Consider the following 25876-nt stretch of genomic DNA (forward strand, 5'->3'; position numbering starts at 1 on the left):
CACAACGGTGTTGTGTAAATGTGGCATAACAGTTTGAATTTGGCGCGTTTGGCCTTCTAAACGGGTGCTGCCAGCGCTGCCGTTGGCCAATGCTGCTCTTTGTCCAATGGGTCAATGCATCGGTTTGGCTTTGCTGTTAGAACACCTGTATATCTTATACCGTAGTCTAACTGTAATTATTAAAAAAATATGCGGCACACGCCCAAGCAGCCGACTGGCGCACTTAGATGACGTCTCTTACAAATCGCAGCAGCCGAGCTGGCACGCGCATCAAGGTTGCCGCTAGCTCGGGCGCCACCACCCGGGTCATTCCTTTCTGTCCGAGAGCTTGGGGTGAGTACACGTGTTAGCGCTTCTCCAGATCTTGTACAAAAATAGTATTGCTTTAGTCATTGTAGCTGTATTTGTAGGTCAGTAATATAGTGATGCGTGAGGCTAGATTGTTCTTTTAATTTGTTTTCTGCGGATCGGTTGTTTTGCTGTAGTCGTCGAGCTGGTAGGCCTAACATTTTGTATCGCGTCTTGCAGTAACCATGTCGGCCGAACTTCAGTGGATGATCGTCAAAAACCGGTCCAGCTTCCTGGTCAAGAAGCGGATGATTAAGACATGGTTTAGCATTGTAAGTTTTGCTGCCTTAGTGTTGACTGCCATGACTGCTCTCAAATGCTACTGGCGCTGTCACATAAAGGGTTCACTTATCGCAGGACCCCCTGAACCCTAAGGGAACTCACGCCAAGCGATACAGCGGCATTGTAAGGGACAAGGCACTCACAATCGAGCCTCACGTCAGCGGCAAGGGCGTCACGTTGGTCTACAAGAAGCAAGCTTGTGAGTAGATGCGCACGGACGGTGTCGTGCAACTTGACGTATGTTTAGATGCACGTGGTGCTCGTGAATGTACGAGCGGTCTTTTTTTAATGTCGTTTAGATCGCAAGAAGCCGGCAAAGCTGCTTGACCGAGTGGACCTCATGAATGGAGCCCGCCGCACAATGACTTCGATTAAGAAGTGGGTGAAGGGGCACAAATACTACAGGAAGGACCTGCAGACGGTAAGTAGCAGCGCCGCGCCTCCATGTTGAGTGCATTCCTTCCAAGGAGCAAAAAACTATTAACCTCTTGCCCCAAGTCCGGAGCAGGGTTTCCTTCTAGTGCTACGGAATGGTTTGCTTCATTGTAGGCCTACAGTGGGTCGTCACTCGTGCGGAAGTAGTCACAAGTGACGCACGTCGTTGTGATCTGTTGCTCTTGTGGGGCTATTTTCCGGCAGCTGTAAAAATGGCTTGGTGTACACGCAAGTTGCAACGTGGTTTAAAATCACGAGGGTGACGTGTAACTTGTGTTCAGTAACAGCTTCCTTACACTTTTATATTTCGCATCTGGGAAGCTTCATAGAGCAACGTAGTGCATGCAGTTCTCAAGACATCTAGTTACTTGATCAAGCTACACTATTCAGTCTGAAACTGCATGCCTTGATATGGCCACTGCTGTAGTGATGTGGGGTGTTATGGTGCGGCAGTCCTAGGATTGTTTTTATTCATCCACTGATGAACAGTTTGCATGCTGATAACTCTGGAAACAGATTTTTCAATGGGCTTGTTTGTGGGGGACCAACCAAAGGTTCAGGTAAAATGGACGTAGCAACATAGCGGAGATACATGTAAGTGCAGACTATTGTTAATGTAATTAGCCCTCATATGTGCCACTGGCATTGTGTGCACTTTTGTACTATCGACGGCAAAACTGGTATATTCCACGCAGCGGGAGCCGGAGCATCTGAAAACTGCATCGTAATGCCATCTAAAGCACGAAACACTGAAACGAGTCAAGCGACATGCGTGCAGATAATAAAGGGTTCCCCATGGCTGTCTTGATCCCAGGTGCCGCCGGTAGATGGCGTTACAATGCAATTTTCCGTTGCTGCGGCTCCCGCTGTGTGGAGTATACCACTTTTGTCCCCTGTAGTACCTTTATGCAGAACAGCAGTTCATGTCAGATTTGTAGATAAATGTTATATGGAGTAGGCAATGTGGGTTCAAATATTGATGGTAGAAATTGCTCCATTAAAAAGGGAAAACTGAGATAACAAGCACGTGGCTAGTGCCAGCTTTGCTGATATAGAAAGCATTTTTTCACTCTTGGTGCTTCACTGGTGAAGCACCAAGCTTTGTGTGGACTGAATTAAGCAGTGTATGTTTTGTTGCATAATTCTTTGATATTTAATGCAGAACCTGTTTGACTGCTGTCTTTAGAGCGTGCTGTGTTCAACAGACCAGCTTAATTCAAACTGTGTATTACCTGTGCAGCCTTGTCAACAGTTGTTCTGAATAGCTCTGAATTTGCAATTGTAGGCATCACAGTACTAGTCTTGGGCTGTAATTTCGATGTATAGCTTATCCATGTCTGTTTATGCATCCTCAAGTGAGAAGTGTAGAAATGAAGGTAAGGATGGGTGAAACAAGCGCTCATTCTGTGCATTTCACCTGCCCCTTGCCTTCGTTTCTGTGCTGTTCAGCTTGACGTTCAACTCGAGATGCACATTTATTTTTGAGCATATGCGACTAGCTTAAAAAGAGACCTGCTGCTTAGTAATACTAGAGGGAAAATGGTGGTGCACAATCCCTGCTCTGTTGTGATGCAACAGGCATTGTGCATCACCGCTTAGCACATCACAAGAAATAGTGTTTCCAGCTGCAAATGGAGTACACAGCAACTGGTGACTGGCTGTTAATTTGCACACTCAAGAAATAAACGCTTTTATGTCGTGAGGCTAATAATAGTATATATCACCCAACGGAACATGCCTTTCGAGTGCTCCAGACAGATATGTGGACATGTGTTCATGCTACTTGTGTGTGGATGTGCACAGACTGAGCTAGAAGCTGGTAACGAAATATTCGTTTTATTTTGCTGCAGTAAAATCATTCTGCACATCTGAATTCAAATTTTGCTTGTAAGATTGATTGCTGGCTGGCTTTGCTGCACTGCACAAATTGCTGGTTATGGTAGTGCGGCAAGAATTTGTGCCTCTGTGTCGCTAAAACAAGCTGTTGTGTGGATAGCTGCACTTCGCAGTAACCATCCTGTGGCGCGGTTCCATGCTACACTCTTGTAATGTGGGGAGGCCATTCTAGCTGGCGTTTAGTCTACCACCGCTGTGTGTAAGTGGTGCTGTGCAGGGAGGCAAACGTAACTGGGTTGTGGCACTGTTTTTCGTGGCTTCCAAATAGCTGCAAGCACTTTAAAATGGCACTAACTTAAAACCTCAGTTGCTGTCCCTTCACTAGCTAAATTGTGGTGCTCTTGCATCCGTTTCTCTCAAAATATATTGCAGATTTTTGCTGTATTAACTATATGGTTAGGGGTTGGAGCTTTCAATTTAAGCTGTACAAAAGCGCTAAAAGTACAGAGTTCAGTTTCCGTAATTCGGTTTTAGCTGAAAAAGGTCTGTATTCAGGGGTTCTCGCCATCTGTTACTGGAGTCTGCTCCCGGTAAACGAGGTGCTATCATTGACACATCACATTTATTGGTAGCCTAAGTGCTTCTTGGGGCTGTGAATGTTGCAGGAGCAGCATATGACTGCCTGTAATGATGCCTTCGTTTTATGTACGGATCATTGAATTTTTGTGTGTTTGGTGTGTGTTCTAAATCTTTATTGTGCCTTCACTATGTAATGCCCACTCGTGCCTCTAGCGTAATTGAATAAATGATATAAACATGCATGCCACAGCTAACGGGTTTTCGAGTAGGAGTAACACTCGAGAGAAACAACAAAGTGCAGAAGCCATGGGTGTGGTGAGACTGTGCTGTTTAGTGATGCAGTTGTGCATTTTGAGGAATTGCTCTGATACCTTACATGCCTCTGGCAACTGGAAGGCTCTGCCTTGTCAAGAAATTTTTGCCAGCATAGCGCTGTTCCGTCATAATCCGCTTTGGGCAGTGCACGTAAGGATGCATTGCATTGCACGTAAGGATGCTCGAAACCGTGCATAAGTTCCACGAAAAGGTGTCATGTTCTGGCTGCTATGACAGGCCAGTGGCAGTTTCATCGCTGCGGTCAGCACGCAGACGTGATTTGCCATGTCCTTACTCAACAATATCGCGATAACTTGGCATTCCACCTTTTAGAAATCGATGCCCTCTGTGTTTTTGTTTAACGGTTCTGTCATTTAACTGCCATTTCATTTTGTATTGGAGACAGCATTTTCTTGTACAGTTTAGCACTACTATAAGTATTAACCAGTCAGTAATGACTTAGTTAATTGGCAAATAGAATGCTCAGATTCACAAAGAAAAGCCTAGGTGCTATAATATATCACAGGTAAAAGAACAGTAATACATCCATAGGAAGTAATATTTGATAAGAGAGATGAAAAGTGCATTCAGAAATAAACACAAAGAAGTTAGCTGGATTTTTAGAAATAACTGAAAATTCCAACCTCTAATTATAGTTTTTACTTGCTTGCCATAACCGGGTTGGACACTCTATCACATGCCTTTAGACGAGTTTGCGTGCATTCTTCAGGCAGAATTTTAATGGTTATTACTAGTTGCGCTTGTGGTCATTGCCTTCTATGCCTAGTTTTGAATTTTGTTTGCACTAACCTCCTTCAAAAAAGTACTATTTCAAGCTTTTTTGCAGCACTGCAATCGAGTGGTATGGCACCATCATCTCGTTTGACTTAAGCTGCTGGTGTCGTGTGGGCAGTTGCAGTGATCAAATGCAACAGTATTGAACCTGCTGAAATCTGCTTGGATCACTCGAAAGCTAGTATAGTGTTTTTAGGCCACACGGCATTTACTCCAGGCCTTGTAGCTTTTCATCAAGCAGACCCTTTGCGAGAGAGCCTTCACAGTGATCCTGTACAGCAAAGTGGCAGTTAATGCTGCTGGCTAGTTCCGAGGCTATGGCTGGTGCAGGCAATGCCAGATTATGTTGTTTTGCAGCTCATATACCTGCAGGCTTGTGCTAACATTGGGCATGTTCTGAGGGTGCTATTTTCTGGTTTACAATGCACTTAAAGGCCTTTTAACTGATCTTTCAATTTAATGGCCATTAAGTAAACAGGGGGTATGGGAGATGCCTTTGTCCTGCAGTGGGCGTAGTTGGGCTGATGATGGTAATGTAAATGGACAACAGCAAGTGAAACTGACAATTTTGCGGGCCTTCAGGGTATGGCAGCGTGCATGCCAGCATGAGAAGTTGTGCGCTAGCGGTTTTGTGGTGCAAAATAGTATCTAGAGCAAGTACTATAATCATCTGACAGATGGCTTCTGTAACCTCATTGATAATTGTTTTAAAGAGTTAAAAGAGTGGCTTATTTAATCCTGGCCACCCATGTTCCTTAGTATGTGCCAGAGTCATTCACCGGCATCTTTGTATTTTGCCGCATTCAAATCATGAGCCTGTGAAATCATTCCCAGCAGCAGAGCCCTGTAGCCACCGTGGCAGTTTTCTGCTGCTTAGCTTGTAGGTATAGAGGCTACAAATTACGACCTGAGTAGGAGCAACCCTTTGTAATGGGTTGCTACTTCAGTGACAATTAGGACTGTGCTGCAGGGGAGATACAGTGTTGCCAGAGTCCTAGAAAAGGATAGCTCATTCAGAATTACAAAAGGGCTCTTGCAGCATGGTAACTTTGCAGTGTGCAAGTTGATTGAACCTGTAGGTGAGACTGTTTTACACTGTCTCCTTAGGGCTTCAAGGCCTTGACTGTCTTGTGAACAGTACAGGTGTGCCGATTTTTTCGTGCACTTGAAAGCTAATGAGGTTTAATTCCGACTGTTGACCCTGGGCACTCGCTGTGGTGGTTCTGCTGTCGAGCCCAGGATGTGGGTTCAATCTCAGCTACAGAATGCTAATGGCAGTAACTGCAATGCCAGTGCATGTTAAAGAACCCCCAGGTGGTCAAATTAATCTTGAGCTCTTCACCATGATGTCCCTCATAGTCCATTTTGGAACATTACTCTATATACCATACAACCAGGCACTGGAGTTCTGCTCCCTGTCTGTCCTTTAAAAACTTAGTGCTATCAAGTGCCATGGCTTCTTGGGGTATGCAGTAGTTTGCTCCAGCATTAAGGTAAAAATTTGGAACCCTAAAATTTTCATATTGTGCAGGCAGTCTGCTTACTGTGGGGCCATGGTATTCATGATCATCCGATTAATATGCGAAATTGCAGCACACTTGCTTTTAGTTAATACCCTGCCAACTGGCTGAAAACAGTGTTGCCATGTACAAGCTGCCTGCCAAATCTAGCATGTAGACCAGATTTGGCAAAGTGCATTGGTGATTTTATTTTGACAGTTAGTGAGGCAGTATGTGTAATCGTTTTCCTTGCTGTCATTTGATAATGTGGATCTTCTTTCATCTTTGCAGCTGTGCATGCGTCGTGCAAGTGCCATCCTGAGGAGTCAGAAGGCCATTGTGCCTAAAAAGAAGACCCCTCGTCCCACGAAAAAGGCAGACTGAGCACGCCAGACCAATAAAACATGCTTCAAAGCAGATTTATTGCATTGAAAGTTTTTTTGCTTGTTCCATGAGAACACGGGTCCCAGAGAGATAAGGACATGCAATACTGCCAACAGCACAGTTTAACATTATAGGAAACGCAAAACTTCCATTAGATGTGTATATAACAGAGCAGGATGCAGCATGTGACTTAGTGAGCTTCAGCATGGTGTGCACAAGGTGTCCGCCCTGCATGGCAATGCTTACGTCGCCTGCGACAGCTTTGGCTCCATCACTGCCATACAATAAATAGCATTATACAATGCAATGTTCTTGCCACCACTCTAACCACATGTGTGCAGGTATGGGCAAATGCTCGATATTTCATCTGTCACTGGCTGCATTTGAAACTTCCCCAATAGCTAATATGGCTTTGACCATTGCACATAAAAAGCGACAAGTCGCAAGAGCCTGTACATTTTGTCCACAGTATTGCATGCACCAACTACAACTGAATATCAGTACGTGTTTGGCGGCACATGTATTGAAGGTTGGAAAAACCACGCCATAAGCATTGCCATGTGAGCATGGCACAGAAGTGTTTGCACACTCCATGAGCAGAAGTCTAGTAGTGACTTGCTTGACTGCCTTCACCGGTGCATCTCCATTACACACCCGCAAAGTGCAGGAAGACCTACTACCTGCCGCTAGGGAATTAGATGCTGGACACTCATATGCACGTAACGCCTTTTCACCTAGGTCTAAGATTGCCTGAACAACACTGCCACAACCCCATGTGCATAAAAGTGGAGGGGGTGGGAAAGACTGCAGGTATAGTAGCTTTTTTATGCAACAGTGCATGCAGGTTGAAGTCTGCAACACTGGCCGATGTGCAGAAGCCACATCAACAATGCATGTTGCTCTCTAGTTTTCAAAGATATACACACACACAGACCAACTTATGCTAAATTATGGCTCCTGGAGAGCTTCGGCAGCTGGGGGTTGTGGAAGGGAAGAAAGCTCCCTGGGCCCACTCAACAGGAATGTCTTCCTTCTCTTTGGTGCAGAGCAGCTGGCTCAAGTGCTCAGATCTCGAAGGTCACTGAGAAAGCCCTCAGGTGTAAGAATGTGGTCCGAGCCTGTTGGAATAGGAGGAACAGTCAACAGAGTTCAAATGACACTGCAGGACGTGAAAAAAAATGAAGCTGCTGTGGCAACTTTGTCAGCAGCCTTAGATAGGAATCTTGCACCCCTGTTACACGGACGCTGCAAAGGCCTTTGAGATTAAAGTCCTTATACTCGAAGGTGCAAGGAGTGCAGCTACACTGCACAAATGTTGCACCCTTGCAGCTAAGGGCCTTGGAGGCGAAGGCACCTGTCTGAGACCTTTGGAGCCCAAAGGAGCGGCCTTCGAGAACCTGAGATCGCAGGACCGTTCAACATCAAAAAGTAAAAAATATATATATATATATATATGCAGCTGGTGATGAGAGTAGCTGTTGCAGTCCTAAGTGATAAGAATAAATTTTCTGAGCTCAACGAATGAATATAATACCCCCTTCAATTTTAAAACGCTCACTTCAGCAACCTTACGCGCAGCAGTGGGTGCTAAGCCTTAACGACTATTTCACCCTTTGGCTGCACCCTGTAGCTGCGTTGCTGCTCCTTTGAGCTTTCGCTCCTTCGTTGGAAAGAGACGCCTTTGCTGGAAAGGCCTTTGAGGAATGCTGTGTGACAGGGGTATTAGTTCTTCACAGTTGCCTAAAATTTCATTTTTGTTCCCAACCCAACAGCAAAAGCCCAACCCTGCATATTCTAGTCAAACGATTTTATCCATGCTACCTTGGCATTTTAGCACGGGATATTGCTTTGGTGTTCTGAACAGCAGCTTGCAACCATAGCATAACAGTGTTGCAGCAAGCACATTTTAGTGGGCATGCTGTCATTTCGGAGCCAAAATGGACAAACAATTGGGCTTGTGCATATATATAATATATATGCACAAGCCTAACCTGCACGTCATTTAATAGTCGATTAACCCACCTAACAAAACTGTTAGCACGGTTTTGGCATGCCCACATCCATCTTCTCGCAAAAGTAGATATAGTGACACAAATGAGAGAGAGAGAGGGTTTATTGATACGAAAGGCAGAGAGGTTGGCCTGAAAAATAAATATCTGGCCTGCTACTCTGCTCTGGGGGACGGGAAGAGGAGATAAAAGAAGGTCACGATGGGGGACGATGAAATCCACTAGCATAGCAGCTTATTCTTGCAGAACAGAACAATATGTGCTTTTTACACTCTAGCAGCTTATCGGTACGCAGGTGCGATGCGCTCATGCTGGTCAAATATGTTGACAGCTCCAGGACTGTCATTGCACTTTCTTACTATAAGAACACAATAGCATGCTTAAGATATATCATGGACACCACCTTTGCAATGTAGGTATTCTATTACAGTCGAGAATACATTTGAGGTAATAAAGAAAAACTCCCATCAAACACCTGAAACTGTAGGCCAGATGAGAGTGATAAAAAGTTTTAGCAAATTTAAGTTAATTGCATAATTATTGGTCCATATGAGATCATATTGTCCACCCTGCTGTAAAATCCAGCTCAACAGACTGCACCGACATATCTCAGTTTTTAAAATCAAAATCTGTAAAGGTTAAAAAAAATCGCCCTGTACTAATGTACACATGAAGGTGCCAGATTGAGGGCTGTCTTCTGATAGCTGTACTTGGTGGGGGTCCCTGTATCAGCCCCTGTCAAGAGCATATCCAGGGAGCAGCTGACTGAGTTTATAAAACAAGCAGTCCTGCACATAATTCACTTTCTGCAAGCCAAACCTGTTGGCATACTCTCCCACCTCCAAGTAAGCCTGGCTATGTCGCTGGTCTCCACATACAGCCATAGAACACAGTGACCACAGCCTTTTCATCCACTTACATACATAAATACAACTTGTGCTGGAAGCACAATTTTCCTCACTAACGTCAAAGCTTGGGCTTGTTCACATTTGCGCTGCCATAGTGCATCAGAAGCCGGGATGGATTGCTGCATGTTTTGACCTCTGTCTATGTCCCTTGTCTTTTGATACGCTACAGCTTTGCATGATTTTCCCAACACTGTTTTCATTGTACGCTGGTAATATCTGGCTTCAGCGGGGCCCTATGCATTCTACACACCTGTCAGTGCACAGCTTCACTATGTTCACATACATGCACCCACAACTTCAAAATATGAATGGCAACTAGTGGCTTTAGTGCACTGCATGCTAGCAACAGTAGCCCATGAGATCATGGCCGAAGACACTGGCATCCATGGCCTTACACAGAGGGTGCCAAAGGCAATGGCACACTGTTGGTATAGTACTTTTAACTGGGACAGGTCACTTCTGGCTCTGTACCACAGTGGCAGTGCATGGCAACTGAAGGCAAAAATAATCAACACTATCAGCACTTTGCCCACCACTCCACTTTTTTTTAAAAGCATTGCAATGTATGGCAACAATCACAGTGTGAAAGAGGAAAATCCAAACTAAGCGCATGAATATGCTTACAACAAAACAAAAAAAAAACTGGAGGGGAGACTTGAGCTCTGCCTTAACAAGAGTATGATGCGACAGTGTTAATGGCTTAATGCCCATATATGCGGAATTCGCCATTTTTTATTCTGCATTCACAGACACCTGGGAATCCTCATACCATGTCTGGTGCAGTGGTGCAGCAGTTAAGTAATGTGCCACTGCCCTGTGATGGTAGGTGCTGCTACCGGTGGGCCTTGTGGGATCTAGGTTGCTCTTTTTGAGTGATCTCTCACGACCAATCATTAATTTAACTGCCACGGTGAGCAGTTTGCTCACAATCCGGTGGGCAGGTTGTGATGATGTCACAAAGTCATGTGACCTAGGTGGCCATGTGCCACCTAGGTTGCTTCTCGTGGGATTTTTTTTTTATTTTTCGCTTACGGCCAATGATGCCGCCGCCGGCCTTTCTATGACACGGGACACCCTGAACGCTATCCAGTTAAAAAGGAATACATAGAAGTGCACTCTGTGGGGACTCGCCCTGCTCCGCCCCCTTTAGTTTGCTTTCCCGCAGTGTCCTCCCGAGTTACCCCTACTACAACACCACAACTCATAAGGCATTAACATGGCCTGATGCATGAAGAGAGCTGACAAAGTACAGAATTTTCCTCAATGACCCTTTAACAGCCAGTATTTGAATTTCACAATATAGTCGGACACAGTTCAAGAACGAAGTGGCAGATGCCCTTTAAAGAAGGCCCTCCAGCCAATGGAGTCTAGAGACTTTCATGACTCCGCTGTTAATCCGATTAAGCAGTGGTGAATCTCCTTTCATCTGCCAGACCCTGCGATGTCGCACAAGAAGGCCTAACGGGATTGCCCATGACGTCACGAGAACCTGTCCATGACACTGGCTGGATGGCTTCGTTTGAGGGGCACCTGCCACTTTGTTTTCGAGTTGTATCAGGCAATAGTCCTCTGCGTCTCCTCGAGATCAAACTTTCTGTTGGTCCCTTGCTGCCTGATAGCTCTTCAGTTTTTCATGAATATTGCAAACAATACACTGTATTCATTTCTTTTCTAATGGCTGGATGGACAATTTGCTGTTCACAGCAGATTGTCGACACTACTTATTTGGGGTCTCACAAGCATGCTGCTACAATGGAAGTTCATCACTGGCTCCTGCATCTTAATAACAGAAGCACAAGAATCATGAATGCTGACTATGGCATATGGTTACAGACTCTTGGCATAACTTAAACCTCAGTAACCTACTAAGCACTGGTTCCTAAATGTGCTTCACACAACACATTCTTATGCTTGGGTGCTGCAGTCTGGAAATTGAACACCGCAATAAAACACGGAACAGAATTCAGGCAGAGATCAAAACAACTAGTGACACAGCAGACAATGAATGCTATTTAATACCAAGAGCCAAGTTTGATATGTTAGCCACATGAAATGCTTATATATAATACATAGTTGATTTCTACATGCCAAAGTTAAGGGAGCACCTTGCTTTAGCTTAATTTCAACCACTTCCGGCTAATTAACAAAACTGCATTCTGAAGAGAAACATTCTTATGCTTTACCTCCACTGAAATGCAATTGCTGCGGCCATGGTCAAACTGTGACCTCGTGCTCATTACCAGAATGTCATAACCGCTGAGCCACCATGGTCGATAAAAGGCTTAACATAAATGGAAGCTTTACTGATGCAAAGAAAAGAAGAAGGCAAACCACCCAGCAAGTGAGACATCTGCACACAAAAAAGCTAGCAGATAATGGAGCTTACCAATGATAACCTCCCAGTTCTTCACTTCCTTGGTGACTTCATATGCACAGCGCATCTCTGAGTAGGTCATGCCACCAATGACAAAGACGATCAGGCGAGGCACATTCTTGACATTGGGTGTGTTCTTGTCCTTGTGCCAGTGGCCATAGCGCTGACTGTAAATACACACATGCGTCAGTTCACCATCAACATCGTGGACCACTACAAAAGATGATTAAAGTTTCACTTCAGCAAAGTTCAGTTTTCTCAATCCATTAGTCAGCAAGAAAGAGAAAAGCGCATAGCCAATTGTCACTTTTCCTAATGGATTTACTGTAGTACTATAGTGAACATGTGGCATTGCAACAATTATCGTAATTTTTGGTGCAGTGGTGTGAAAGGCGTGCTGAGCAGCCCTCAAAAATTGCTTGCTAACTAGGAAAGAAAACCTTAGCGTATCCATGTTAAAATCGTAACAGTGAGTGATCTGAGCATAAACATGGCACAGGTGAAAGCAGACGGCACTCAGTGCTGCTTTATAACTTTGTGAATGGTTGCAATTTAATGCTTTTGCCACACATTAAAAAAAATTATGGAATACTGGAGGCACTTGTGACTATGGGTGCACTGTGGCTGCTTGTGTGAGCTGACAGTGCTCCAGTTGGCTGAACCAACTGGCCACTGTTGAGGTACAGCAAGTCCTAGTTGGCATAGCATAGCAACAGCCAGTGAACAAGCATTATTACTAAAGCAGCCACTGCAAAGCATGGTTAACATGCAGATTAAAGCTGCTTACAAACAAGGCACTTCGTGGGGTTTCTTGAAACAGTGTAGAGCTTTCTCACTGCTAAAACTTTATGTGCCTCCAAAGGTTAAAAAGTTAAATTATTTTTGTCAACAGATGAAATGCATAATTAAGGAATGAAAGTGCTCAATTTGTTCACCACGTGAACTGCAGAATATTCAAGCTGTTATTCGAAAATTTCAAATATTCACACACTTTGTTTTGGAAGTGCAGGTTTTCCTGGAAATACCAGCAGAGTTTCACACTCTGTGTGCAGACAACAGTCACGAACATCAGTCAGAATGGCAAACTTTAGTATAGTAGGAACCAGGTTTCAAATCATGAAGAAAGAAAGCCACCTCTTCTGCAAGAAACTGGTGCCTGTTGCTTTCACACCTGCTGCATCTGCCTAAATATCTTGATGTTGCACAGTAAGACTGATTCATTTCTCTCCAAGAAAAAGCTTGAAAGAGAAACATTTGTGCTATGACCCTGAGAGACTTTTTTTTTCCGAGTAGCTGCAAAGCTTCAGCACGGAAAAGAAAAATTCTCTGAGGTTGCATGAGAACATGAAAAGCATTCAGAAGTTTCACCATAGCTGAACAACTGCAGCACGGATAGGCTCTAGGTATTTCATCCAGCCCTTGTAGGGCAGTCACATTCACTCTATTCAGTTTTTTTCCATCTCCCCAGCTGACAAGCCACAACAGCACTCACCATAATATAAAATCATGCGCAGACATTAGTATCTTGTCAGTGCACTTTACACTGGGGCTGTGGCATGCAGCTTGCTTGCCAATGTGCTGCATGCCCCAGCATCAGATTGACCCCCAAATTATTTGAATTTGAAAGCGTATGCTTGCTGCAATCAAACAAAACACATTTTTGACAAATGCGTGGCTAACAGCTAACATCTATACTATAGGCTTGAAGTTGATAAGCAGAAGTTTTGTAGTGAGCCATGACGGCTGTGCCTGATGCCGCCTAGGAAGATGACTGAGAAAGACGAAGCGCTGCCGCGCTACACGAGATCGCTTCGGTTGGACTGGCTGTCTTTTGCACAGCCTGCCGTTTTGCGTCGCCCGCCGTGAACTCTATCCACTGTTTTATTTGCGCACAAACCCCCTTTGAGTTTGTTATTGCATTTTAGCTAACTTCTCAGAAATTTCTGTACTTGCCATTACTTTGTTTTTTTTTTAAATACATAAAACAAACATTTTAACACCTAGCAGTATTATATATATCAATTTCAGACAGCCTAAACCATTATGTGCTTTAAGTTCGCTGCTCAGCCAAAGTTCTGGCGCGCAACATGCTACAGCCTGTTGTCACAAAAATGCGGCGCAGCCAGTTCTCAATATGAGAAAATCACTTCCAGTCAGAAACGTCACCAAGTAGTCAAGTTCATCATGTGAAGGTTTCCATGTTTTTAGATAGCAAACCATTTTTTAATTTTCCCAAGAACACTCTAGATTGGCATCTTCTAATTTTCTTTTATAAGTATTTCCCAATGGTAGCTCTAAAGACCACAAGACTTAAGTGCTCAGATTTATTTTTGGTAATCTGAGAGCACAATGGAATTTGCAGCACATGTATAATGTCTTTCCCTACCGCACCAACTGACCATAGTTAGCCCGCTAACGATGGATGCAAATGCCAATTCTAAACACTTCCGTGCCATTCTTGAAGATGCTGTACCATCTACCGTAAAGTTGGTAAACTACAGTTTAATTTTCTCTTCAGTTTGCATTTTTTTCCGCGTGGCAGTGATTTTTGAACCACTAGTAAAAACAGTCGAGCATAGAAGTTGACAACGGCTGCCTCCGTCAGTGTAGTATGTGCCCTGAAATGCGGCAAATGTTGCGATTCAGCTGCGTCCAGGGTTGACTTTGTTGATCTAGGTGACAGTGAATAAGAGGACAATGCTGCATTATCAGACTTTAGTTCAGAGGGTGAAGAAGGTCTAAGGAACCAGCCCAGTACATCGCTGGTAGCATCTCAGTTAGCTTCTTATTTGGGCCCGCTTTGTCGACCCAGAGGCCGTTCTGAAAAGGGCATTGACGTAACCAATGTTCTGACTTATTTGTTGGGCTTCCACATCATTTGGGCACAAGCATATCTTTGCAAGTTCTGTTCAAATATAATCTAAAAATCTTGATTTTGCAAATAAAAATTGATAAGAGATGAAACACTTTAATGAAGATCATATTATTAAAAAGTGTGTTTAATTGATTTCATTTTGATGCATTGCATTAAATTTTAAATCTCATAGTTCTTAGACCAAGAAAAAAACGAAAACCCACAAAATATGGCCATGTTTCCCACAGCAGGGAAAGAGTTAAGCGGGACCTAATTTTCCCTTGGTAAGGTTTGAGAGGAGTTTCATCCCTGAATTGCGCTCAACATTATCATAGCCGCGACTGTACAGAAGACTGATGCAGTTCTTAAATTGAGAATGAAGTGCTGAATTAAAAGCCTGGGAGCACGCTTTTCAGTATTGGAAAGAAAACCCCATCGCATAACAAGGTCGACTGGTTCATGTATTACGCTCAGAGTGAATCATAATCACCTGAATGACATAGCAACAGGGTGCACCATTTTCACCCCTCAAAAACCATCCCAGTACATTTCTGTTCTCCGCAGTCTTCTGATCTGTAGTGCTAAATTTCATAGTCGGACAGTGTTTTGTTGCAGTGCAAATCAATTTTTCACTGCAACAGAAGGGGCTATTTCTAACAGCAACCTTGCATATGTGAAGTCACAGTTTGCACGCTCGTCGATATTCACTCTGTATTTGCTGAAGGACAAAACTTTGCTGTATGCAGGCCCTAATTAATTATGCCAGGCAGCGTAATCAAATTGTGTGTGGCAATTGGTGCAAGTCCTGTAAGGTGTGCGGCATTGCTACTCTTGCTGCACGAACTATGCACTTAGATGAGTGGTCACCTTGTTGGCGCAGACCTCCCATAGCCTGTGGGGGGAACACGTCCTCCGCTCAAGTATGGGAAGTGCTTCACGTCAAGCTTGTCCTCAATGGCGTCCTGTAAGAAACCAGCCATTAAGACAAATCACATTTAATATCAAGGGATCCCATGACACAACGAGGGTGGAATGTGAAACGAGCACTTCTATAGATTTAAGTCCCGATTCTCTGTGGTCAGCTGTCTGCCATTATGGAAGAAAGAAAAAATAGAGAAGCAAAACTAGGCTTCCATAGAAAGCAAGACCCTTGGGCTAAATCGTACACCAAAATCAATTCAAATTACCTCAAATTTAATTAAGGGATGTGTTCATATTTAGCACCAAAAATACTAAGTATCAAATTATTTGAAACATATTGTGAACATAACGTGAATTATTTAAAACATATATAGAACAATAAAACACTTGCACCTGGAAGCAGGTACTATGCAAATAATGAACAGCTTGACAAGCACAGTCTTCATGTGCCAAGAACTGTTTTGGAAGTTGATGTGTGCCTTTCACTGCAGCCTGCTATGGTTTCTGGAAAATTTCAGAGGCACCACCACACCATGGCTTCTGTGCCAGTAAAACCGTGAAGCATTGTGGCAGCTAGAGCTTGCACCAGAGAATCAGGAAGCTCACAATACAGTCTGCATGCAAAAACCGTGAATGATTAGCCTGGGCACATGCACTGATCACAGTAAAGCACAATGCAACAAAGTACCCACACATCAAACCGTTCTTATATGCAATCAGCAACATGAATTTACCCACTGATGCTAGGCACAACTTCTAGAACACTGCATTTTGGTGAGATAACAGAGCACAGGTGCAGCTTTTCCCTCTTTACTAAGGGCACCCTTCCATCCTATGTTCCTCTGAGTTCTTTCGTACTCTGCACATGTCGTTACACACGACTGAATTCACATGAGACAGTGGCCCTTGCCACTACATGCAAGATGCAACTCTGGCAACTCCCTTTGATTTTGGGAATGGTAGTTAGGCATGGAACTGATGCTATTTCACCAAATATCTCCCATTTTTAGCGAAATTTAACAGGCCTAGTGCAGTGCTGCAGTTTGGCGCAAGTGCAGCACTAATTTCACTATTGCACAACAATTATATAGTGTATCCACACTGGCTTGTGCTATACTGGCTGTTAATAAAGTAACTGTGGGCCTTAATTTACTCTCGTCACAAGATACAGCTTATGAGCAAAAACAAGATGACTCACGACGCTTGGGCGCACTGTGACTGGAAGTAAGTCTGCAACGCTTGTACCAATTTGTGTGAGCGAGCAGAGCAACTTTCGCCTGAAAAATAATCCCGCACAGAAACTACTCCCTTATTAAGCTATGAGGTAGGAAAGTTGCAGCACCTGTCTCCCGCACCTACAAATGCATGGTTGACAATTCCAACTGCAAGTGCACCACAGTCAATTGCAAACTAGCTCGCACATCACCAAAGCAAACTGAACAGTGGCAAAACATGGGCAGTGAAAGGCGGAAGTGCTTTCACATGAAAAATATGATGTGCAGGATGCTCATTTCAGCATAAAACAAAATTTCAGCCTTAGCTTTATTTTGAAGAGGGCAAAAGGAAAAGACACCACGCTGTATTTGAGAGCATCATGTGAATTACATATGTGCACCACGTGGGAAAGGTAGCCTGCACCTTGAAATGACCATCAAATGATGGGAAACAAATGACTCCAAAGTGGTGGAACCCGCATGTCAAAGCCAACCAAACCACCACTAATGTGGTGTATGGTTTTACAGTTCTACAAGGCTTAGCAACCCTAAGTGACTCTGGCTACGAGGGACGCCGTAGTGGAGGGCTCTGGATAATTTCGACCACTTGGGGTTCTTTAATGTGCACTGACATTGCGCAGTACACGAGACTCTACCATTTCCCCTTCATCGAAATTTGGCTGCTACGGCTGGGATCGAACCTGCATCTATCGGGTCAGCCACCGAGCACTGTAACCACTGAGCCACCATGGCAGCTGCTAATGCAGTGCACGCTTTACAAATGTGGCAAAGATGACTGGTCGCTTACACAATCAAGATATGAAAGTGTAGTCGCGTAGCTCAGGCTGATCATGTTAGTGACATACTTGAGATAGGAACCCAATCAGCTATATGTAAGTGTTGGCTCTCACCTCCATGATGTCTTTCAAGACAGGGGTCCAGCGGGACATCTGGTACGTCTGTTCAGTTATGCGCTCTTTTCGGGGCACATGGTAGACTTTCTTGCGGCTCCCCTGCAATGATGTGCACCACCAGTTATGGCCATTCTCAGGGACTGCTTGGTCCTCCACAAAGATGCAGATTATAACTTATCAGTAGTGCACCAGAGAAAACATGCTATTCAACACCATGTGCCGATGCCAGTTCCTTGCCATCCCACAGACTGTCCCACAAACCCCTAAAAATGCATGCAGTCTAAGTCTAATGCTGCTAAAACAGCTGCAAAATCTATGCGGAAAACTTTCTTCTTTATTGAAAGTTTAGTGAAATCAAATGTCTTGCAACACCTTTTAGTTTGCCTTAGCATAAGCTTATACAGGACAATTAGTCATAGTTGAGGAACTCACAACACTGCATGAACAGAAGGTCAGACAGTCAAAGCTTCCATCTGCAGGCTCTTTCAAATAACCTTGCGAACAGATATGCAAAGTCAGGCGAATCATAATTCACATCTCATTAAATGTGCTCACAATAGAGAAAAGCTGAAGCAGTAACACAGTCACGCTTTAGGTACTGGATAGGCATCCTTTGTTTAACGACACACTCCTCCCATCACTAACCGCAGTCCTAAACATAAAAAAACAGCAGCAGCAAGGATGACGGGTGCCATTTGAGAAAGTAACGAACAGCAAGATTTACAAATGCTAGGTACAGAAAAAAAAAAGCTAGCATCCCGCGATAAAATAAGTCCTGCGAACTCTCCTCGACTCCTGTGCAATACTCAGTTCCAAGAACTGAGCTGCTCACTTGCCGTGCAGTAGTGAGCACCTTAACCAGTAGAGAAGCATCTACCGACCACTCAGAAACACTTCTGCAAAAGATATCGTCAGCTGGAAGCTGTAACTGTCTGACATTCTATGCACTAAAATCAATGGAACTGCATTTCCCTGCTCCTAAAAACCAGGCAGTGCACAACCAACCATTTCAGTGCCCATTAAGAAAAAAAAAGCTGCAGACTACAATGCGCAGACCCACCAAATTGTGCACCACACCACTGGAAACCACCATCACCATTGGAAACGCACATAAGGACCAAAAGACAATGTGAATGTGTGCTCCTATAGTAATGTGCACACTGGAACACCATCAAAAAAAAAAAAAATGAAGGGGCATCACAAATAAGATGGCACTGTAGCTGGCCAGAGGTCTCAACTTGTCCTGGCAAGCACGAAACTGAAGGAACAAAGAATCAGTGCAACTAAAACCATACCCAAGAACAGGATGGGACTGAATCCTCACTCCAAAACAGAAATGAGATTTCTGTGGACAATTAAATGGAGTTATTCCATTTATATCTGAGTGGCACCCTTGTCTTAAGGATGAATTTGTTTTTAGAGACCTGGTATCTGCATAGGTTCGAGTGTGGCCCATTTCGAGTAACAACTTTCTTTCTAGCACTGACTGACATTAACGGGCGTTCTTGACAAAGAGGGTGTACAGAATTTTTATCTGGCACAGAACAAGCATGCTGTTCATGCTTTCTCAATTGATGTGAAGGACTTGTTTTACTCGATCCCTCATACCGAGCTGTTTGCTACAGTCGAAGCCTGTATTGAAAAGTGTGCCGTTCTGTTTCAAAACAGAGCAGGTGTTTGCACGGCTGAAAACTTTTTCGTTGAATGCCAGTTAGCAGAACAGCTTGAAAAAGAAAATAAGTGGCACCACCTCGCACACTTCCAGGCAATGAACGGAAAGAAAATACCCAAAGGCCACAGCTGGCAAGTCACGAGTCGAATAATTTGCAGTACCACACTGCAAGCAAAAATCCCTCTAGAAAGTTTACACTGATTACCAGTGTGGACCCTCCCCCATTAACACCTAAGTAGAAGCACTACAAAGCTATTTTTTCTCAGTCACTGAGTCTGCAGAGTTGTGCAACATGGAAACTGCAATCTACCTTTTATTTTATGGCAAGAAACAGCAGAGGATGGCTCTGCATGCTCACTGTAGCAGCCAGAAGACTACACCACCTTATGTTCACTATTAGTACCTTTGATTCAGAGGTGACTGCAAATTTTAACAACTCAACAGTTACTTCGAATAAACTCAAAGAGGAGTAACAATGCTGCACCATGCCCCAGTGAGACATCGAATCAGCTCTGACTGAGTGGACATTTTCTGTTCGGGCGCAGGTCTTGCTCTGTGATGCTATTACTTGTAAGAAGAGCGGCAATATGGCAGTAAAAAGAGTCAAGACATACTGCAAGAAGCATAAACAAGTGAGAGGCATGTACAGTAGTAGAAGACCACAATTAATTGCACGACTGTAAGCCACACTCAATGACAGCTATACCACTGCACTCTATATGTGAGATTAAGCATCAACGTATGTGTAATCAAGTCAGAAGTTTTTTTTCTATATAAAACTTTTGCTTTTAAGGACTACTTCATTACTTCACTTTTTTTTTTAATAACGAAGCCCTCTACCCTTCAAGTCCCTCAGCAAAAGATCAAACCATCTCTATGTTGGTACCTATAAGGATGAAAATCCAACTTTGCACGCCAGACATTTCAGACCCCTGGCCAGAACAACCACACTACTGCTGTTGCCTACGGCCACGCAAAGCAGCACTGAAGAGATCTACACAGCATGTGATGGGCTGAAAGGAGTCCAAACCACCGACTACCAAGGGTCACAAAGGGAAGACTCTACGCCGAAGGACAACAGGATGCTTCCCGCAACACAGCAGACGCGCATGGAAAAGTAACAACAAAGCGGAGCAGAGGCAGGCAGGGTGGATGGAGCTTGTGTGCCTCGTGACGAGTGCCGGCAGACGTCATCACACACACCACACACACGCACACAGGGCACCCTTGGTGACAGGCAGCGCGCAGAGAGACAGAGCAAGCATGTGGCCCGGTTGGTCCCGCCGCGAGAAGAGAGGTACAAAAAAAGTGGTGACGTACTAGTCCCAGAACTTCATTGGTAAACTGTTGAGATAACAGTAGCGGGGTGTGCGAGTTGAACGGCGGCAGTTTCTCAAGCTCTCGCTGCTGTAAACAAAACTTCACACATGTGGTCAGGCGCTCTCTCGCTTGTCTACCAGCCACATAAATGTGCAGGTTTTGCTTATCCACTAATTTCTCATATCATTAAAATCACAAAGGCACATTCTTGCTCTCAGTGTGAAAAAAATGCTGATAACACTGGGCTTGGTACAGAAAGAAAGCATACTTCTGTGGAATTCCATATTTATTGCTTTCTTTTTGACATCAGTGAATCAGCCTAGCTTCCTTAGCAAAAGTAGCAAATGTTTAAAGATTGAGCCAGATGACCAATTACTTAACACGGTCTGCTTTCAATATCAATCTGTAGCTCCGGATACAACTTATTCAATGTTGTTCTTCCCACACCACTGGAATATCAGCTTTCTCTCTGTGCCATTCAGAACTTCATTCATTTGCTCTTAATGAGCTTTCATTACAAACAATTCCTTCAGCTTTTCATACAACAGGTATTTTTTTTTAAAGCTACCTTTTAATTGCAGAAAAATATGAGCACCTTTTTATACAGAACATCCCAACTAACATGTGCCGCAATAATGAAAAAAAGAAGGAAAAAATGTGATTTGTTAGAAAAAAAAAGATTTCACGCGTAGTAGCAGCTATGTACTCCTTAATGTGCCTGCTTTAACTGATTAGATGCCATTAATTCACTTTCTAGATACAGTCTTCAGAGCTCAGGAGTCAGTCCACAGGAAAGCCACAAGAGCTGTGTGAAACATATAATTCAGGTTTTTCTAATGTTATTAATGTCAAAGTTGTTAATGTCCCCTCTAGTAAAAAAAACTACAAAAAAAAAAGAAAATGTGAGAGTGTGCCGCATGCACTTGTATGTGTCATGACTACGGCACTCTCAAGTATGATCTGATTAAATGAGGCTGGCTTTGGCTTCTCTGCAGAACATAGAATTTTTAGTTAACGTTAGATTCAAAGTCAGTGCCAGTAGCCATATGCTGGCAGCACGTAAACCCGCTGACTCAGCACGCAACCACTGATGCGCATCTCAAAGCAAGATGCTCTCCATCAGATTGTAGTCAACACTTGGTAGCAAAGGTATAACGACATGTGGCATTTCTCACAAAAAAAATTTTTCTTTTTTGCGGAGAGCTGTGACATTTGACGACATTCACTTGGTTTCATTTCTCTAGAATGATTCACTTCTGAATTCTTGGCACATATTAGTTGGGCACACTGTATAGATGCAAGTTTCTGGCCAACAATCTGAAACCAGCAATGCAAAATGACTGGCCTTGCTAGCAAGGATACAGATAGTTTAGGCTACACTTCGAAGCTGCACAATGATAACACAATCTACAAGACTATTTATATTAGGGGTGTGCAAATATTAGAAATTTCAAATTATGAATAGAGTATGTCCATTATTGGGTTCATGTCAATTTGAGAAACTGATATTCAACGATTTCTGAATATTCTAAAACTTTCTAATATCGCGCCAATGCTCATAAATCCGACTGTGGCAAAACCACAATATCTGTGCAAATTATCCGACGATGAAGTTTTGTGTCAGGAAAACAGTACAAAGGCATCCTCTTTGCATTCTTCTTCGTCGTTTATCACGTGGACTGATCACCTTCCAATATTTTCTCACACATCACATGTCATGAGAACAAGATAGCCGACCACCCGCTTCAAAGAATTGCAACACAAAGCAGCGCAGTTTTCTGTTTGATCCTTTTATAACGAGTTAGCCCGTAACATCCAGCTCTTGTATCGTGAGCACCAACCTTCTCATTTTGGTCAACTATGATATGTGGGAAAGCCCACTTGCGGAATTCTGAAAAGAGCTCCCAAAGGGAGCCCGAGTCGAGCTGTCATCGGTGCGCAACACCGAGCTCTCACTGGAACGTAACTGCAGGCGTGACAAAGATAGGAGGGCCCGTCTCGCTAAGCCGGCCCAAGTAGTTTCAGTTTCTGAGCTTCGTTGCCAGTCCATGGTGATGGCGGCTATCAGCCAAGTATTCGCCTGACCGCAGCCCCGTTAGTGGTTGAGGGGAGGGGTGCATTTTATAACTCGACCATCGGATAATTCAGGCATTTCACCTGGCACCTTGAAGTCCTAATTAATGAGATTTTACTACCAATATGTTATTTTTAGTTGCCATTCATGGATTTCATTTTGTTACCTCATTTTGCATGACCATATTACAGGTTCTATACTCTTCAAGGTGCTGAGTCAATGTTCTTTTGATTATTATAGTGGCAAAGATGATACACTATTTTGAAAAAAAAAAAAGGACAACAATATTTCCTTGTTCATCTTTTCTTGAAGTTTTTTTCATGCAGACTCTCAATATTCAAATTTTTCTTCATATTTGTATCCGATTCATATTTAAAAATTTTTGTATTTGTACACCCCTAATTTACGCATTTTAAAAATGAGCTGAGGCAACACTACGGGCAATCAGGCAGGCCTAGTGGAGGACTTTTAACCCCAAGTGGTTGATATGAGTTTATAAACATGCTCTCCAATCTTAGTATGCTAAGTTTCTTGCACTTTGCCTCATCAAAATGTGGCTGCCGCAGCCAGGACTCAAACCTGCGACCTCTCGCTCAGTAGCAGAACACTGCAGGCACTGATCCTCTCCAGCAGGTGTACAATCTACAAGAAATTGTTATTTCTGCACTAATTAACTTAGCAGAACCAATCCTTTTCATATGGACACATTTTCAGTGTAATAAAACTAGAGTGCACAGAAACTGAAATGAATGCATTGGCTTGATAATAAGCAGGCAAACAATAAAAAGGCAACTGATTTGTAACAAAATCCTGGTGATAGCTGAGAACCTTCTCTCTCCATGTCCCTGTATAGTACCGTTCAGCACATAATTCTTACAGTCTGCCCAGTTAAGGTAGGGACGCTGGTAGATACTCCAGCTGCTCATTTCTTTTCATGCTGATCAATACAAACAAGAACCAAGCCTTAAGCCACATTACAAGCATGTTCGTGTCAAGGATTTATTTTTTATGTGTAATCTGGCAAAAGGATTGCTTTTAATAATTCACATCAAACCACTGCATGGCAGAAAATTACTGTCAAAGATGGAGGACAGACATGGTGAACCAAAGCGCATTTTTTTTGTCTACAGGTATAGAATTGCGCAAGCAGGGTTATTATTTCACGCAATGGGGGCTACTTTATGGTATTAACATCACTACCACATTTACTCGCACAATGAACGCATCTTCAGTCCCTAAAGATTTACAAAAATTACAAAACAGTCATTCAGACATAATATTGTTTTAGTTTTAAGGGGTTTAATGTCTCAAGAGACTCAAGCTATCAGAAACGCCGTAGTGCAGGGCTCCAGATAAATTTGACCACCTGGGGTTCGTTAATGTGCACTGACACCGCACAGTACATGGGCCTCTAGCATTTTGCCTCTGTGGAAATGAAACCACCACAGCTGGGATCGAAACCACACTTTTTGGGTTAGCAGCCCAGAACGTTGATAACCACTAAGCCACTGTGGCAGCTCACATTAGCACAAATTTGTAATAGTGAAAATTGGATGATAAAGCAGGCTGATAGAATAGAAACTGCATCTGGTGACCAATAAAATAAAAAAAAACTTGTTCACTATCTGAACAAATTGCACTTTATTGGCAGACTTCTGGTCAGTGCAAGTTATTCAGTACCAGAATGAAGATGCACAAATATACGTATGACCAAATCCAGCATGAATGGCCGTAATGAAAGTTTGGATGATTGCTTTAAATGGGCTCTATGCATGTGGTGTGCAGACAATGATGATAGGTGGCTCTTGACTGGGCTGCTTCTACATTCGCTTTACTACCCAAGGCATAGTGGAAACCAACTACACTAATATGAATATACCTTATTTACATGCATATAACGCGACAAGTATAATGCGAGGGGGTGTTTGAGACTGCATGAAAATAAAAAAAAAGTCTATTATACCCAACAAGATTTCAGCCTGCTGAAGCTAACTACAGCCAAAGGCAAGGAAAAAAAATGGCGACGACATGCAAAAAATACAGAAGCAAGAGATACGGCGATATTATTTGAGAGGCAACACTTCAGAAATGCATGTGACATCATCAACGCAGCAAAGCCTCCGATGCGTTAACAGCACGCAGTCACCCACACAGCAGTGGCCGCTGTCACTGCTGCGCCACCACTGCTTAGTGCTGCCCAGTCCAGAGCCCGTTCCTTCTTTCCTTTCTATACTCCTATTAAATGACTTCAGTGCGTTTTTCTCAATGACCTACGCAGCCTTCTTTCCCTGTGCACAGCTGCCCTCTAGTTTCCCCACGCGTGCCACGTAGCTCCAACATCGTAGAGAAGTTCGGTTCTCCTAGCAGCTCGGCAGTCCTGTGGTGAAGGTCACTATAGCTGCCTTCAACAGCGAGAAAGAAAAAAATCGCCCGATGTTTGCACCTTGGTTCCGAATATAACGAGAGATGCGTTCTGAAACCGATAAACTGAGGGAAAAAACTGCTGGTGAACGTATCATCCGGGGAATCGTATTATCCAAACCGTCTAATTTTGAGATATTAACTGTTGAATTAAGTACAAAGACATTTATCGGCAATTTCACTTCATAAAAACGTAGATTAGCAATTCTTGGCACAAGATTTTAACAGATCCATTTCTAGTGCTTGCAGAACTCAGTCCGCGTTCGCGCTGTTGTAAGCGCGAAAGGAATTTTGTAACGCACCCGGTCCACCGACGGCAATGACAAAAGTAACCGAAATATCTTCCTCGTCATTTTCAGATGCCTCGCCCCTTTACACCCACGTATTGCGGGGAAGCCACCATGGCGGATTGTCGCAGCGTTTTTAAGCGCGTCGCCGTACTTCGTAGCTGCTTCGCCCCCTTGCCCTTATGCAACCGTGAAGAAACCTCAGCGTTTCTCACTTCATGTTGCATCCCCGCAAAAACGGCCGTCTCGAATGCTAGCGCGCCGCTTTTATTTTTGTTGCTGGTGGTGATGCTTCGCCTCCTCGCATCTAGGAACTGCAGAGAAGCCACCACGGCGGGCGACTGCCATTGCATTTCAGCTTTTCATGTTGCGTGCCCTCACGTTCGGCACATTTGTGCGTTCTTAACATGTGCGGTTGGTCTATAAACGTAGTAT

The 25876-nt window shown here is 43.6% G+C and overlaps 2 protein-coding genes across 3 annotated transcripts in view; one reads left to right on the top strand and one right to left on the bottom strand.

Moving 5' to 3' along the window:
* The first annotated feature begins 178 nt into the window (after positions 1–178).
* On the top strand, positions 179–6508 carry RpL28 (ribosomal protein L28). The gene is made up of 5 exons (XM_077649473.1): positions 179–333; positions 529–620; positions 706–829; positions 930–1051; positions 6381–6508. The coding sequence occupies exons 1-5, from the start codon at positions 228–230 to the stop codon at positions 6471–6473; spliced, it is 537 nt and encodes a 178-aa protein (XP_077505599.1). The 5' UTR covers positions 179–227; the 3' UTR covers positions 6474–6508.
* Rop (Syntaxin-binding protein Rop) overlaps positions 6493–25876 on the bottom strand; it is a 40340-nt gene continuing 20956 nt past the window's right edge. Inside the window, exons 12-16 of one of the 2 annotated variants that reach the window (XM_077649471.1) lie at positions 20660–20746; positions 17665–17766; positions 15486–15580; positions 11777–11931; positions 6493–7591 (exon numbers count right to left, since the gene is read on the bottom strand). In XM_077649471.1, the coding sequence (XP_077505597.1) occupies positions 7530–7591; positions 11777–11931; positions 15486–15580; positions 17665–17766; positions 20660–20746 (501 nt within the window). In that variant the 3' untranslated portion in view covers positions 6493–7529. The remainder of the gene's footprint in view (positions 7592–11776; positions 11932–15485; positions 15581–17664; positions 17767–20659; positions 20747–25876) is intronic. The other variant, XM_077649472.1, reaches the window with a different exon arrangement.

Source organism: Amblyomma americanum, chromosome 1 (genome assembly GCF_052857255.1).
Source record: "Amblyomma americanum isolate KBUSLIRL-KWMA chromosome 1, ASM5285725v1, whole genome shotgun sequence".
NCBI classification, from domain to species: Eukaryota; Metazoa; Arthropoda; class Arachnida; order Ixodida; family Ixodidae; genus Amblyomma; species Amblyomma americanum.